The sequence below is a fragment of the Rhea americana genome, unplaced genomic scaffold (assembly GCF_003343005.1).
Source record: "Rhea americana isolate MKP2758 unplaced genomic scaffold, rheAme1 scaffold_587, whole genome shotgun sequence".
Taxonomy (NCBI): Eukaryota; Metazoa; Chordata; class Aves; order Rheiformes; family Rheidae; genus Rhea; species Rhea americana.
Genome location: NW_028186742.1, coordinates 55793 through 73477, shown reverse-complemented (window position 1 = coordinate 73477; position 17685 = coordinate 55793). Strand labels below are relative to the sequence as shown.

Genomic DNA, 17685 nt, shown 5'->3' with positions numbered 1-17685 from the left:
TGAGCTCTGGTAGCTGTTACATGTCATACAGGTAATATGTCAGGAAATTCTACTTAAATGCTGAAATGCAGCTAGCCACCTTGCAGGATCATTAGATAAATATTGTTTCTCACTTCTTGCAACTGAGGATTTCTTCATCTTTATGCTCTGAATACATAGTATGCACTGCTCCCCAACATCTCCTCCTTTGCCCGATTCATTTGCATCCTTGCTCTCTGAACTTAGTCTTCCACTGTATCAGTCACTCCTCCAAGCTTGGTATCATTAGCAGACTTGCTGAGGAGGCACTCTGTCCCTTCATCCAGGTCATTGATGAAGAAGTTGAACAAGAATGGACCTAGTACTGACTCCTGGGGAACACCACTAGCTACAGGTCTCCAACTAGAGTGCTCCACTGATGACAGCCCTCTGAGCTCTGCCTTTCAGCCAGTTCTCAATCCACCTCACTGTCCACTCGTCTAACCCACGCTTCCTGAGCTTACCTAGGAGGATGTTATGGGAGACAGTGTCAAAAGCCTTGCTGAAGTCAAAGTACACAACGTCCACTGCTCTCCCCTCATCTACCCAGCCAGTCATTTCATCGCAGAAGGCTCTCAGATTGGTTAAGCAGGATTTCCGCTTGGTGAATCCATGCTGACTACTCCCAATCATCTCCATTTCCTCTACATGCTTAGAGATGACATCCAGGATCTCATTCAGAATCCTACTTATTACCTTGCTTCCTCCATGCAGGATCATGAACTCCACCATCTCATGGTCACTGCAGCCAAGGCTGCCCCCAACCTTCACATTTCTAACTAGTCCTTTTTCTTTGTTAGTACAAGGTCCAGCAGCACACCTCTCCTTGTTGGTTCCTCCACCACTTGTGTCAAAAAGTTATCATCATTGCTCTGCAGGAGCCTCCTGGACTGTTTGTGCCTAGCTGTGTTGTCCTTCCACCAGATATCAGGGTGGTTGAAGTCCCCATGAGAACCAGGGCCTGTGATCACAAGGCTACTTCCAGCTGTCTGTAGAAAGCCTCACTGACTTCTTCCTGATCAGGTGGCCTGTAGTAGACACCCACAACAGTGTCACCCATGTTAGCTTGCCCTTTAATCTTTACCCGTAAGCTCTCTACTCACTGTTCATTCACCCCTAGGCAGAGCTCGGTGCATTCCAGTTGCTCTTTCATATAAAGAGCAACTCCACCTCCTCATCTTCCTGGCCTGTCTTTCCTAAAAAGCACATAGCCATCCCTGATAACCTTCCAGTCATGTGAGCTATCCCAGCATGTCTCTGTAACTGCAATGAGATTGTGGCCATGCAACTGCACATATATCTCTAATTCTTCCCATTTACTCCCCATTCTGTGTGCATTGGTGTACAGGCATTTCAGAGAGGTAATMGAGCATAGAGGTTTCCCAGGAAGGGTGCAAGAGGATCCTCCATGGCCATGTCCCATATGCACTTCCCCAGCCGCATGCACCCGCTGGACGCCTCCTGACTTAAGCCATGTTTTGCTAGCTATCCCGTCTCTATAACTCTCCCCTTCCCCAAGGGGGGATTTTAAGATTCTTTATGAGAATCTTAGTATTTCACTGTTTCATTTCAGGTCTAGCAAGAGGGAAAAATGAAACAAAAGTAAACAAAACCCAAACAGACAAAAGAGATAAAATTGACCAAATACTATTTCTCTTTTGCAGTTTGGTATGCCAGCAGTTGCCACAAAAGATGCACCTCCAGCAGCTACAAGACCATATGAGATACATCACCTTAGAATAATCAAAGCAAGTACTGAAAAGAAACCAGWAGCAGCATCTGTCCGCTTGTCTTCAGTTGCCTTGTAAAGACAGTGAGTGCAAGAGACTTGTGGGTAAATGCTGCCTAGGTTCAAACAACTTACTTGCAGGTGATCCTTCTAAGCACGGACTTGAAGCTGCTTTTTCATCTCTTTGCTGTATGAAGATCTGAAAGACCAGGAGAAAACAGCACACAGTAAAAGCAATTAAACTGTGTTTTACTTCAGTTAGTTTAATAGCTACAAAGGTGCAGGGGGAAGCTTTGATGGTAGAGTGGTCAGCATGGTTGAACAGGTCCTATTAACTTCAGCATATGCTGCTCTGCCCAGCCTAGGGGTGGGTAACATGTAGATGTCTGTCGAGCGTTCAAGTAGAGAGATTTTCATAAAACCAAAAATGAGCTTATTTACCCATAATGAACATTTTAACATTCAGAAGCAGATTCCATAGCCTTCAAGCAAGGTGTTAATTTACTAAAACATAGCAAGTTGGCTTAACGAGCTCAAGAGGTGGTACTCAGAACAACTCTGTCAACCAGTTGCAATCTAAACCAAGAATCACCCCAACTTTTTAATAGCTGATCCCTCAGACACTTGTGAGCAGTGACATGTCCCCAAACTAAGGACTTCTGCAGCAGACATCTGGCCTGCAGTCTCTTCTTATCACTTTAAGTCTTCCTACGGCTTGTGCCTGAGTTTCACTCTGGTTCAGCAAGCTTTTAAGAAACTAGAGTAGGGAAGCAAAGAAAAACAGGAGTAAAGAAGACATCTGAAAGACCAGATTAGTAACCTGGTCAAAGGGACTTACCTGTAGCAAACCCAATGGCTGACTGATCTTAGTCAATGAAAGAAACAGTTTTAACTTTTTGCAATACTGAAAATTCGAGTAATATTGGCCTGTATTAARCCATTGGGGTGTTCAATTACCAGTGAGATGCCAGGTTTGGACATTACACCAAAACATATTGGCATGACCCAAACAAGTTTCATATAAATGGCAACTTTTAGTTTGGTGAAGTCCTTGCCTCCCTAATGCTCTGCCCTTTTTCTAGTTCAGAGTGAGCTTGAAAAAAAAAAAGAATTATTTGTTGACTTCATCCTAATGTAGTAGCATGACAACAGACTCTAGGTGGATGTACTGGTGATAAATAACTTCAAAAAATTGAGAGAGATCTGGCTATTACTTTAACTTCAGTAGGAAGWAAGCAAAACAAACTCCTCCTACTGCAGCAGGCTGGGCTGCACAGCTGTTATTTCCACAGCATAAAGACGTTCTAGGACAAGATCTTTTTTTTGGCCCTCTTTGGAAAGCTAGTGTTATTTAATGTTTCTTTAGAAGTCTTGAGCAGCACAGGCCCTCTGGGGCTCCACCTCTCTTTCTATGAAAAGTGCAGAGCATAAGGGATGCAAGAGGACAGAAGAACCAGGGCCAGGCTGCAGAAGCATGTGGTCAGTGGTAAGAAAGGAGATAGGTTAAGGACTGACAAATCTGTATTATTAATTTGCAAGCAAGAGATCATCACTGCCAAAGGCCTCAGTGTAATTCAAGTCCAGACAAGACTCTGTTTCCTTCACACTATTTTCACAGCATATAATACAGCATAAACAGAAATCTAAAGCAAAAACTTGAGTGTCAATGAAAAAATATTGGTTATTATTAAGCATATAGTGATACCTCATCAGTTGTCCAGGTAAAGGCTTAGGATCATAGAATCATGGAATCATAGAATCAGTAAGGTTGGAAGGGACCTCTGGAGATCATCTAGTCCAACCTCCCTGCTCAGCAGGGTCACCTACAGCATGTTAGACAGGGTTGCATCCAGGCAGGCCTTGAGTATCTCCAGAGAAGGAGACTCCACAACCTCTCTGGGCAAYCTGGTCCAGTGCTCCATCACTCTCACAGTGAAGAAATTCACTCTCATGTGCAGGMGGAACTTCCTGTGGTTCAATTTGTGCCCATTGCCTCTTGTCCTGTCACATGGGACAACCGAAAAGAGTTTGTCCCCGTCCTCTTGACACCCTCCCTTCAGGATATACCCTTTATATGAGATAAGTGATAAGATATGTGAAAAAAACTTGATAAAGATGGCAAAATATAAATCACAAATTAGCTGCAGTTAGTTATTTTTGTAGCTAGAAATTTGGTCTTTCTAAACTTCAGRTATCTACCTACTGAGGCAACTACATGAATGACGAATATTGAAGAAGTAATGGAAAGTTCTCAAACTGGTTGTTCACTTGATTTTTTTAAAAAAATCATTTTAGGCACCATCAAGCAGACTATGCAACTTCAAACTGTTAAAATATTCATTCTTTTTGGCAAAAAATCTCATCTTTTTTGGATGATTTTTTTCCATCTCTGCCATTTATGTGAGCTCGAGGCTTCAGCATGTAATGTTTCTTTAAAAAGCAAAGGAAAATTAATCCATTCTATGCCAATAAACACAGTATCTTTAGCCCTAGAAGTAATGGTTAAGATTTTTGTTCCACATTAAAAGTATCAGGGTCATCTATAAAAACTTGGGGTTTTTTTATGTTTTAGAAAGATCCTTCTGGTCTCTCTTTACAGTGTCTGCTTAGCAACTTTTATATTTATAATGGCTTAATTTGATGTATCTATAGCCAACTGGATTGTCGCACTCATAATGTATTTTTTTAAATTTGTATTAGCAGAGCCTACTAGGAAAAGATTTTCATTAACCAGTATAAATCTAAGAYGCGCCTCTATGATCATCCAGAGGACAAGGGAAAAATGACCTGACATTTCTGTCCAGTTCTCACAGAAGAYAGAAACATCACAAAAAAACCCTGCTCTGAAGCACAGTTATACAGCAGGGGTGCAGGAAAATAAACAATCCTCAACTATGTTATGGAGAAAATTGATTTAATCCGTATAATAGTATTCAGTAATGCAGCTCAGCTAAATGTACTTTTGTTATGCTAGATTTGAATTCTGATGTCTACTGCCTGGCAGTAACTTGAACTTGTTATTATTAGGCCCTGAAACAGCCATAAGGGCATGAATTTGACTTCATGCTGATGCCTCTACCTTAGCAAAACAGAAGTGTTGTTGCTGCTGAAACAGTTTAACAAATCTGCCTTGCCTTGTTGCTCTCAACACACTACCTGATGCAAAGGCAGGAGTAAGACAGCGAAGCTGCCAATACCTCAGACTCTAACATGCTTTTGCTGGTGAAGGCTAAAGATTTGCTTATAAAGCTTCTCCCGCTTCACGTGATATAAAACAGATACTGGATGCCTTAAATTCAATGTTCCTGTATCATTTTTGAAAGACCGTTTCAAATTTCTGAGATACACACACAGAAATAGCCCTGCTCTCAACTTTCCCTGGAGGGAATGTGCTTTATTTACATATCATGCAGCCCATTTTCATCATGCTTCCACCATTGTCCCAAACATCTTTCTTCAACATTTGACCCTCCTTCTGGCCCAACTCTCCCTATCCAACTGCTCATACAAATCCACCTCTCCTAACCCCAGCCCTACTTTTTGTTTTCAAAAACTAAAAATCAAGCAATTGATCTCTTCTTTACATGCCTCCTTCACAGTCTGTTTGCCCAGTAATTTCATCTCGCCTCTTTTCCCAGATCTCCAAACTCCCTGTCTTTCAGTGCGATTTCCCAGGCAACGTAGATGCAACTGCAGTCACTTCCTCCTCCACATGGCAAGAGTGATAAACACCTCTTAACGTTGCCAACTCTCAGCCTCGCCAGACTACTAGCCTTGAGAGACATGAGCATGTCCAGTGGAGAAAATTTTTTGGAGATTTTTTTTTTAAGATGCCAACCCCTTTTCTCCCCAACCATGGTATTGGAGATGTTCAAAGATGAACCATGTTGCTAAAACTAGGTGAATCTTAGCAAGGAGATCAGTAAGATACATCCTTGTCTTAAAGCTGACCTCCTGGTGAGGCTTGCACTTCCACTCCGGAGGCCGTGGGGGAGATGGAGGGCAACAAATCTTCTTCAGAGAAAAAGGTCATCAGGAGTTTAGTATGAGCAAAATGAATTTTCCTCCGAGCTTTACAGAACCAGATGAACCACTTCAACTCACATTTTCCAAGCCCAACATGCGAAGTTTCAGTTCAAACAGTTAAATTTGACAAAATTATAAGAATACTAAAAGTGAGATACTATTCTGGGTAACTCTGGGCAAAAAGAAGCTTTGCTACCAATGCTATTGTAGATCCCTCCTCCCCCCCYGCCCCCTTTAAATTAACGCTGACAGCTACAGGGCAGCCAGTCTACAGTCAAAATGGTCACTGTGTTTCATTTCAATGAGAGTTTGGACCTGTTTCAAGGCTAGTGCTAAACTTAGGTCTTTTACTAGTTTTTTAATTTTCCAGCTCAAAGGCTAGAAATTTTCAGAAACTGCATAAACCACTGCTGGAAGGTTACAACCTGGGTGATGATTCTAACATTCAGCAGGAACTGTTTTACATTTTCTAGGAAGCCATATGAGCACCAGTAAAAAGGCAAAAAGTTACACTTCACATCAATGTCAAATAGTTGAGGGAACTATATAAGGAATATTGTTCCATTTTTTAACAAAAATCAAAGGAATGAGAAAGATAGGTAGATACAGAGCTTTGACCATAATCTGAGACCATGCTGGTTTAGATGCACCTCTCTGGGAGACCTCTTTCTGCGTTACACAGTTATTCTAGGGGTGCAAGCAACACACCAGCTGACTGATGTGATTCCTGGTTGCTTTCTTTGATGTGATCATTATATGCTATTGTGGAGTGGAAGAAGCCTCAGTGCTTGAGCCTGAATTTTACGGTTCAAGAATCAATGGTGTTTTCACTTAGGAAATTTATAGTCTCTGCCAGATGCAAACTGGAATGAAGACACATAACTTGCATGTTGCAACCTCTCCAACAAACCCAGCTCTACATGCACTATTTTGATTTCTTTTCTTGTCGTGTCAGTCTGCAAGCAGACACAGGTTAAAAGTCAAAGCAGGCAAGCTGTTTCAATAAGCTAAATTGAAATTTCAGTTTTGCAGTTTCAGAGTGCCAAATCAGATCACGTAAGACTGTAAGATTATATACTTAAAAATGTTTGGCTTAGAAAAATTAYCTTTATTCATTTTCCACTAGACACCCTGGAGTAGATTTTTAAAACACTCAAAAAGAAACATTACACTAATAAGTACTCTAGTCTTTCAGCTGTTCCATTTTACTTTTCACATCAAATACGTTAATTTGCCTTTTAATCAATGCAGAAGCCTTCCTGAACTTCTTATACATATGCCTTTTATATACTGGGTTTTCTTTTACATACATTTCCAGGTAATGGTTATGCTTTAAGGTCAAGAAGAATCACATAAGGAAAAGTAAATTATACGGAAACAGACATACAAGGTCATAATCTATAATTAATCTTTTTTTATAGTCATCTACCTACCTCATGTGACGATGTGTTCATTCACTTACCTAGCTGCAAGAAATCAAATTTCTATAAATATTTCATATCTTTCCATTTTGGCAAGAAGTTAATCACTTTGTGTAAATGACCATGCATGCTCATCAGTTACCAATATATTGCTTTATTTCTTGGTAGCAAATTAAGGCTTTATAGTGAGATTTGTACAGTACAGGCCAATTTAAACACTAGAAACCTTAAAAACCATGTAAGCACTACTCACTCAGTTTAGCATAGCCAGAGAAGTAGTTTTTTTTTTTGTTTTAATAAACAGTTAAATGTTACTAATAAGACTTATATTTCATGAGTGCAAATGGCTCAAAATCCCACCACTCTAAGGAATGGGTTTAACATTTAACTATTCTTGGGGACATTTTGAGAAAAAGGAYGAACAGAGTATAGCTTTCTTGGATAAAATATACCGTACTGCTTGGGCAAGAAAATCTCTAATTTTAAATATACAAAAAGGGAAACTACAGTGATGTTAACTGGTCGAAGAATAGTATCAGCCTCCTGTTAGGCACTGACCAGCAATAGCAATGAAAAATCCATTTTCCTTGGCCCTCTTTGCTTTTGTACAATGTTACTTACAACTTAGAGTTGATGATATCCCCCAAGTTATGAAATTCAGAACTGGAGGAACATGCACAAGTTACAGGATGTTTTGCACAAGCAGGACAAAGTTCCTGCTGCAGGGATGTGCAAAAATACTGTTTTTTGTTATTTGAAAACGTGTTGCTACARATATTTCCTCAGCAATTACATGTTTTTCTTGAGCATATGGAATTTTACTTTGTATCAATGATTTTATTAGTGTTGTCTGGAGATGATGGAACTACGGCTTACGAAAACCAGACACAGTGCTTCCCTTCTTACATCCTCTACCAAGACATTTACAGTATTTGAGCTAAATGTATGAATTCACCTGTCAGTCAYGCGCAAGGGGCCTACCTGAAAACATTATCATTCCTAATATGTCTGGCTTTCAGATTGGACTGTTACATGTGGAAACGCAGCTAAAATACCTGCCAGAAAAGCGTGAAGGAAGTAAGCATGAAATTGACCAAGCGCTCTGGGGAAGGAGGCAACAAGATGAGAGAACCTCCAAACCACCTGCCTGAGCAAGAGTGCGATCGTGAGAGTACAAAGGGCTTCCAGTGTCATAGGGCAAGGCTAATGTTTTAATTCCTTGTTGAACAGCAGCTGTTTCTCCAGCTTAAGGGAACACACATCAACAAGGTTTCACAAAAATCTAAACCTAATGTCAATAACATCCTAAGCCCCTTTCTTCCCTATAAGCGTGATCTCRTGTCAGGCTAACGTCTTTGAACTCTTGCGATTGGCCATCCATCCTTTAAACTGGAAGGCCACAGAAAATGGTCAGGTTTCTATGTATATTAAGGCATATATTGAACACACCTCAATGCGTGCACCTGGTTTGCTCAGAAAGTGTCAGCTGCAGTGGTGCCATGGCTGCTAAGGAGACACCGTGAAGGCAGACAGGCAGACTTTCTGGTTACAGCAGTGTAGCACAGCAACTGGGACTGCCCCACGCAAACCATCCCACAACACTTCAGAGACCCTGATGTACCACAGCACTATCTCAGCTTGTTGCAGAAATGCAAAGGTTTCTCAGGCTGATCTGATGGCTTTTTCCTTTGCCAGGCCACCAATATCATATCTGTTTTCTTTCACTCAAGTGAAAATGTCACTGCTCATAAGACCCAAAGTCCCTGTTGGCTACCAGAGATTACAGTACTACAAATGCAGGAGAGGGCTGATGCAGAACTGAAGGTAAGTGGTGATGATGCATGAGTTACCTGGAAGAAGGCTTTCCAAGAGAAACCATGCACAGGCACAATCTCCAAATTCACTCAGCACAATGCTCAGCAATAGCCAGCAGCTCATCTTCTGCCCTAGCCAAGCACATTTGAAGGCATTACCCAGTTTGGCTTAAAAACTATTTCATGAGGAATTACAAGGAATGACAACCAAGGAGAAACTACATGGAGATAAGGAGATGCTTTATCCGGCATATTTTAAGTTGGAGAATATGACGTATCTTGCATAGTCAGATTCATGAGCATGGCTGGAATTCAGATGTATTTGACACAGCTTAGTAGCACTTCCAAAGGAGGGATTATGTGCTATTCCCTTTGGAGTCAGCTACATTAGCCTGGGACAAGATCAGGGCTGTTATGGAAAAGGCACCACAGTGGGGTTGCTGAGCACTCGCTGCTTTTGCATTAAGGCAGCCTCTCCACAGAGACTCACTGCACCTTAAAAAGTGATCATACAAAAAGCAAACAAAATAGTCCTCTAGAAACACCCCCTCACCACCAACAAACACGAACAGCTGACTCCTGTGAGCCACAGAAAAGAGAGCATTACTGAGTATGGGATTGTGTGTTTATACATCAGTGTTTTTAATACTATATTGTAACAACAGTTGTGGGGTGTCCTTTCAGAAGAAGGCAGGGTTGGTGTGCTCTATAATACAGCGCTTGCAATGCCGTTTAACAAACCGCAGAGCATCCACAGAGACATCGCAGTCCTGCACGTTCAACATCTGCAGGTCAAAACAGTTGGCAGCTACAATCTGCAGGCCCTGCCCAGTGATGCTCTCACATGATTTCAAGCTCAGGCGCTTCAGGTTAAAGCAGTTGAGGGCTAGAAACTCCAGGCCGGTGTCTGAGACCAGAGGGCACTTGCCAATATCTAGTGATTTGAGTTTTGTGCAATTTTTGGCGAGGTACTCCACACCGTGGTCCGTGATACCCTCGCAGCCCCGCGCGTTGAGGTAGCGCAGCTTGCTGCAGTATTTGGCAATGTAACGTATGCCCACGTCTGTGATCCGACCGCAGTGAGCGATGCTAAGGTATCGGAGGCGTGACTCCAGTTTGGCAATCTCCCGCATGCCAAAGTCACTGACAAAGCGACAGTCACTCACACTCAGTTCCTTAATGGACGTGCAGTAAATCATCAGGTAGCGGAGACCCTCGTCGGTGATGCGGACACAGCGACGCAGGTACAGGTGGGTCAGTTGAGTGCAGTGAGCGGCAATGGTGTGCAGTCCTTCGTCCTCCAGGACGAAGCAGTCTGTCATGTCCAAGTAGCGGATGGAGATTTGTTTCCCATGCAAGGGAGACAGCTTGATGGAGGCTTCACGAGTCAAACTGATGCATGTCACTTTGGAGCAGCCTAGGTGGAAAAAGACAGCAAATTTAAATGAGCAGTGAAAAAAAGCATTCAAAGACTGGAAAGACAGGTATGATATTGCATGTTGGAGACGATGCAGATATTTTCACTTTGCAAGAGCAGAAATATCCTGACTGACTAGTCTAAATTTGCTGGGATGTGTCCCTAAACCCAGAGAAATATTAAATAACTCCACTGGAGCCATCATGGTTGCTTTGGGATTTTGAGCACAAGCAAAACAACAAAACAGTTCTGTCAACATTCCGAATGTAGTCCTAGGTTTATCTAGGGACAATCTAATTCTTTATTGCAACATTAATGCAGTGACGATTTGAGAAAACAGTACCACATGACAACTAAGACAACTTTCTGGGAAGAGGCAGCCTCACCGAGTGCACCAGCCAACATTAGAGGCTGTTTCACCATCAAACCCCACTATGGAAAAGATAAACCCCAYCCACTCTCCAAAAAGCATCTGGGGAACAGATGTTTATCCTACCCCAAGCCTGTCATTTAGGAAGGACAAAAACTATGGCAAGACTGTGTGTTTGCAGAAGGGTGGAGATTTGGGTAATCTATGGAGAATGAAGACAGACAGCAAGGGACAGTAGATTTATAAGGGCAGGGAAGACACATACAGATATGGAAGGGGACTATTTAAGCAAGAAGGCCTGGCTGCAAATTGAGGTAACTAGACTGGAGGAGACAATCTTTCCTTCCAAGGTCTGGTCTAAGAGTTAGATTAAAGGGGAAAACATGCTCATAGACTTTTCCCATTTTAATCTCTACTGCGCACATGGTGGTGAATGAAAGCTTTCTCTGGAAGGTGCTCCTTCTACTTCATAGCAAACCTACARTCTGAAGCTCCTGAAGGGACAGTCTTACTTGTGTCACGTTCAGCTGTGCACACTGCATTAGCACGGCTAGAAATGGCTGAAAGGAAGAAGGGGAGCTCTACCAGCTCGTGACCCTGGCCATCAGTTTTAGCCATAAATATATACTCAGACAAATTCTGCAGTGTAAACTGAAGTGGTGCCCTTGGATAGGAAAATGAGCTCTTCTGTATTGCTGGAAACACTAGGCAACAAGGAAGGGATGAAGTAACTCAAACCCTGGGGAAAGCACAGTGTAAGTGCTGAAAAACCCCCCAGAACAAAAAAGACCCCCAAAAAACAAACCAGAAAACCTCAGAAAAGCTATAAYGACAACCTTAAGAGTTGGCATGGATCAGAAATGCTGCACAAATCCTGTAGTCTGGAAATAAAGAGCATGACGATCTTTGTAATCTTTGCATGGAAACCCTCCCAAAGATACAAATTCTTATTTAGAGGCTTAATGGCAGRTATGAGTATGCTTCAGTCTTTAAAAACTAAAAGAAAAAGAAAGAAAAAGTGAAATAAACCAGCAGGCTCAAACAAACACCCTCAGAAGCCTGGGGTATGGCCGTGAAATAGCTTGCACTTGAATTAGATTCCTACAGGCACCATCAGGTTTTGCAACTGGATTTTTAATTTAGGCTTGGAACAGATGCAAAGTTTACCTTAAGCCTCACACAAAATGAAACTGGCAAATTGTCCACAGGTCATGGAGAAGCTCTGTGTCTTTGAAGCAAAGAACTTTGTTCTATGTCCAATGTCTTCTTAAAACTGACTGCTGCTGCTTCCTCTTCAGATTGGGTTGCAGATCCATCTACCTCACGGTGGGATTTTTGAAAATACGTTTGTCTTCAAATAAAAACTACATAGACATTCGACAGTGCAAGGTGATTTTTCTGAAGGGAAGGAATATAATTCAGTTTTACTGGAGTAAGATTTCATGTCTGCTACACACTTTGGTCTAGGTGATACAAAACGCACGAAGGAGTCTCCAGCCTTGAGCTGGGTTTTCACAGCTGAAGCTGATACCTAGGCAAAGCTCTGCCAACTTCTCCAAGATCTGATGCGGCTGTTGCTCTTGTGCTTGCATAAAGAGGTTATCAGATTAAGGACTCAATATGGATGTTTTGCATGCTGACCAGAATTCAGGTTTAAAATGTGGTTGAGTGAGAATGAAGAATTAATGAGGCAGAGGAGAATAGCCCGTTTACTGAGGATCCAAGAAGGAAGAATGCTTTAATGACTGAAATTAAAAAGGTGAATGGGTCAGAAGTCTCATAACAGGCTTACAGTCACTGTACATCAGCGTGTGATCACTGTTTTGACAAAGACAGCATCCTCTTGTTGTCTAGTTATTTTGGCTATAACATAAAATATTTCATAGGAAGGGTATTCAAAATAGTTGTACAAGAAGAGTCCATCTTGATATACAACTGTCTGGGTTTTAGGCAAAATGACAGGTTTTTGGGTCTGTAATGATTTCTCTGTCCTAAATAATAAAAATGTAAAAATAGTACTCTTGTAGTAAGATTTTCCATAAAGGAAATGTAACTGATTTTAAAACAGGAAGAGCAACTTCCAAAATTTTTTAAAAATGTTCATTAGCATGTTAGATAATAACTTGTAGTCAAGTTCAACCAGCTTCTAGGGATACCTCAGAGCTGCCCACAAAATGGATGATGAGAGTCACAGAATTTACGTTGTGGAAAACTAGGGAAGTTAATATGAATGTCTGGTTCTGACATTAAAGATTCTGATATCATCGCTGCTAAGTAACCATCTTAGAGACCAAGAAGGAGAGGGATTTAAATAGATGTATAAATGAAAAATTGGGTCTTAATTAACTAGCTGTAAGTACAGTGTTATCCTCTAGCACATGTGCCCAACTTTTCTGGCTCAGTGTGCGACCAGACCAATGGACCACTTCAGGTCCAAGAAGCACTCATGCATTAGATGTAAGCCATGTTCTTCTAATTGCTCCTTGGGCTTGATCACAGAAGAGATCTCCTCACATAAGATCTGATTTTAGCCCAAAGTTTGTCCAAAGACCTAGAGTATAGCCCCATTTTAGGGAATCTAGGAAGAATCTGTACAGGCACCAAAATCATACCTGAAACCTTAATCCTGGAATTCCTTTAACAGGCTCCCAGGTATGAAAAAAATGTGTTTTTTTTCCTTCCGGCCTTCCCTGTTTTACCTTCAATTTAAACACATAAGCACTCATGGCACAATCTGATCGTGGGGTCTGCAAGAAGGTAAGTTATTTCAGCACACGCCTTCATATCCATGCAGGCTGGTCAAAACCCAGGCCCCTGTCCCTTGAAGAGGATGACTTGCAACTACAAATGTACAGGTTGCTTCTCCTGTTTTTTTCAGTAATCACCCCTTCTGTTTGAGAAATCAGAGAGAAGGGAGAGAGAGAACGAGAACAAGAAAACTCACTTCTATAGGAAACATCCCCAGAGATGGACAAAGTAAGGTTTAATGTGAGAATCTGAACCTGCGCGACAGAATCAGCAGTCACTCGACCAAGGTTTTCATCTGCTCCAGTCCCTGAGATGTCCACCAAATTAGTTATACTTCTTTTTCCCCCCCCAAAAAATGTCTCTTCCTTCCACAGAATCCTTGCTGGATCTGGCTTTCCTGCCTGAGTGTTATAAGATGCCTTTTCCCCACTGATCCTACAATTCATTATTGAGCTGAGGTGCCTTTCTGCTAGGACTCCAAAGGAAGCTGTTGTTCACTAAAGACCAACATGCTTACAGAGGGTATGTCCTGCCTGTCTAGTAGGCGGAAAGGCATAAGGAAATAAGTGGAAAGATTAAGTTAGTTCCTGTGAATATCAGAATTTTTTAAAGAACTCTATTTCACCTATTTCACATGAGCAGCAACTTCCATAGGAGCTAAATCTTGAGAGGTTAATACAATCCTTGGGACACATACCATTAAGATGGACCAGACACTCTCCTTATCCAAAGATGGTGCTGTGTATACAACAACCTGGGATTTGCTACAAATAATAATTCATTTTTTGCCCTATCAGATAGCATTCAGTTTGTTTAGTTAGATTCATTTCCCCTCCCTTTGTGCATGCCAGCAAGTACAGTGTACGCRAAATACAAGAACAATAATGTTACTAAGGGATCATCATTACATACACTGGCAAACTGCCCAGTAACCCTTCAAAAAAAAAAAAAAAAAAAAGGATCCAACAGAAACAAAGTAAATATCATTTTTTTTATATATTTTATTTTGTCCAGACAGAAGGAGGGGGGAAATGGGATCCTATTTCCAAAGCATTCTTAAAAATTACCAACATTAGAACTACAAGTGAGCTCAAATCAAGGCCCCAGAATTGAATTCTCTTAAATTTATACACAGGCACTTACATAAACCTGTGAACATAAGTGCCAGTGACTCRACAGCTTTCTGTCCCTACTTTGCCCTGCCTTGTGTGTAGCCATCAGTACCTTTGCAATGTAAATCTTGGCCAGCTGATTACTATCAACTTTAGACTAGTAACATGGTAGGACCACAAAATATGAATTGAATGCCAAATTAACTTCAGTGCTCTGCTTGAGTGCCTCCTTTCAATTAAGTGCCAACCTATTTGCAGGGGGGAAATCTTGTGTGGCTGAACCTGGGGACAAAAATGCCTTGTGCCCCCAGCGCACATCTGGGGAAAACTAAGCAAAACATCTCTGTTCTTTTAACCAGCTTCAGTGATACGTAACTGTGGTGGAAAAGAAGGAAACCACTAAACAAGTGTATATACTGTACACACACACGAGTCCAAGCTCCCTAAGTCTGGTCAAAGCAGCAATGGAAACAAAAGGACCATGAAATTCATCTAGAGATGACAATTTGTAGCTACACAAAAGTCTAGCACTGATTCTGAGCTACTGCTCAAGTCAATAATCAAACAAGATTACATATATATATATTTCATATCATATACACACATAAAAATACATACTAAAACAAATTTTATTCCAGTAGCTAGCCTTCGCTATACAATATACTAATGATTGCAACTTGGGCCTCCATAAGGCCCAAAAACCTATAGAAAATATCTTGCTAATTTAATGGGTCATCTCTGCTAGCTAGTTTCCAGTGGATGGAGCCTGTMCACTCTGGAGGTACTACTGGCATTTGGGGTATAAAGTCTAGCCATGCCTTGCACACTACTAGAGCATTACAAGGTTAGTAGTCCTACTTACAAAGGTAACACAGAAAGGGGACCTATGCAGCTGTGGGGACCAGGAGTCGGGCTAGCACGAGCCTTCTAGCCCCCACCTCGTATGAGTATTTAACTATCTCCCGTTACCTGACACATCCAGGTGTTCCAGGTTGGGACACAGTGACACCACATCGAAGACTGCCTCATTGGAGATGTTGTAACAGCCGGATACCTCCAGCCTCCTCAGCTCTGGGCAGCATTGGGCAATGGTGTAGAGTCCTCTGTCTGTGAGCCGCCTGCAGCCACTAACTATTACTGTCTCCAACATGAGACATACGTTAGGTGTATCCTGACAAAGCCTCCGTGTCAGCACTTTAAGAGCCCTGTCTACGTTGATTGTCTCGCCTGTCAGGCGAATAGTCCTCCAAAGCCGCGGGTCCCAGGCAAGGTTGTACCAGCGGCGGCACACCCGGGCGCAGCGGCACAGCTGGTTGGTAGGCAGAAAAGAGAATATCTGGATCATGGAGTGATCTGGCAGCCGGTCTATGTTGGCCTGTTCCTTCTGGTGTTTGGATGCCAGCCGGATGAGAGGATGTGTGAGGCGGGTTGGAGGCGGCGAGTGGACCATGGCAACGGTCTCCCCAGTGACGGAGGACGAGGAAGTAGACGACCCTCTGCCATTCTGGAAACCATGGGAATTCTGCGGGAATATTAACGCTGGGCTGGGCGTACTCAGCGTCCGCATGCTCAGGTCGGAATCTGGAAGGCAAAGCACAGGATTTCAGGGAATGGCACCAAGCCACAGGGTGCTCCAGAGCAGAACGTCCCGCTAGACCTATCTATTAATGGTGCCTAATAGACTGTTTTTTTGTTTGTTTGTTTGTTTTTCTGTTTTTTTAAACAGTCATTTTTTACAAGAGTAAGCAAGAACAGGTACATTATATTTACCTGTATATATTTTTTTCAGAATTTACTTATATTCTCAAAATATACTGTATTCAGATATACTCTCCATATATACTCTAACTTACATTTTATAATATATTATATGTAAGGTACAAGTAAATTAGAGTATAACCTGAAAACACTATTCACCTTAGTGCTGACTACAAGAACACAGAGTTACAGTCGTAGCTCTGCTATCAGAGCAACGCTAGCAAAGGAAGGACTGTGGGTCTGAATTAAGAGCTTAGCAACTAATTCTTAAAGGGGGGGCTGGTTATGTCTCTTCAAACACACTCAAAACCCACATAGATTAAAATGAACTTCAGTCAGATTGAAAGAAACAGTCCAGAAAAGTAAGTGGTAAGGAAACAGCATGCCTGGGAGTTTGTTACAGCACTTCTTCACCATGTTTGTATGACCTTTTTACTAGAGCTAATAGTTACTCCAAAAGCAATCAACTCACAAAACGCACACAAAARTTAAGGGCCTCCACTACTATGTTTGCTTTGAGGAAAGTGCGTTTTTGTTTTTTTTAAATAGTTTCTCTCTGTGTTGCTGTTGATACCTTAGAGTCATTCCCACATTCCCCAAACCATCAGGAAACAGGTCTCTTGCTCCCAGCTCTTCCAGCTGTTCTGTAAAACAGCAGGTAAAAGACTGGAAGGCAACTGGGATATAGTTTTGATTGTTGAGACAATGCCAAGGGCTGTACTTTCAGAGACCCAGAAGTACTTTGGCAGAATGCTACGCAAGATGCAACCAGTGTATATGAAATGAATTCTGCAGCTGGGCTCAATAATTCCACCTTCGGTCTCTCGGTACTGATCTTAACAGCAATCCTTTAAGAGGAAAAGCATCTTCAGAAGACGATCATGAGAACCAAAATTAATTACTCAGTAGAATAACAAATAATATGAATGTAGCAAAAACAGCAGTTTTAAAGCATCCAGATTTCCTCCATGCTCTATCTTCTTCTGTCACTTTAGTGTTCAGACAGTTCAGGGAGGCATATAAAACTCTCTCCTTAAAAAGCACTGGCTCTACAGCTTTGCAACTGTGACAGCACAGATGCAGGCCAAGCAGGACACCCCCAGAACTGTATTCAACRCACCTACACAAATAGAGGGTTGGGCAGAGTATTTAAGCTATTTAAGTATTTAAGTATTTTAGATGAATGTGATAAATATATTAYACACATACATATATTCCCTATCAAGCATTTCCCTCTACTTAGTCAACAAGAGGCCTGTTCTGATCTCTAAA

The 17685-nt window shown here is 41.7% G+C and overlaps 1 protein-coding gene across 1 annotated transcript; it reads right to left on the bottom strand.

Moving 5' to 3' along the window:
- Positions 1–7328: 7328 nt before the first annotated feature.
- Positions 7329–16232, bottom strand: LOC146587542 (F-box/LRR-repeat protein 7-like). The gene is made up of 2 exons (XM_085319407.1): positions 15625–16232; positions 7329–10425 (listed from the first exon to the last, which is right to left on the bottom strand). The coding sequence occupies exons 1-2, from the start codon at positions 16220–16222 to the stop codon at positions 9689–9691; spliced, it is 1335 nt and encodes a 444-aa protein (XP_085175533.1). The 5' UTR covers positions 16223–16232; the 3' UTR covers positions 7329–9688.
- Between the last annotated feature and the right edge of the window lie 1453 nt (positions 16233–17685).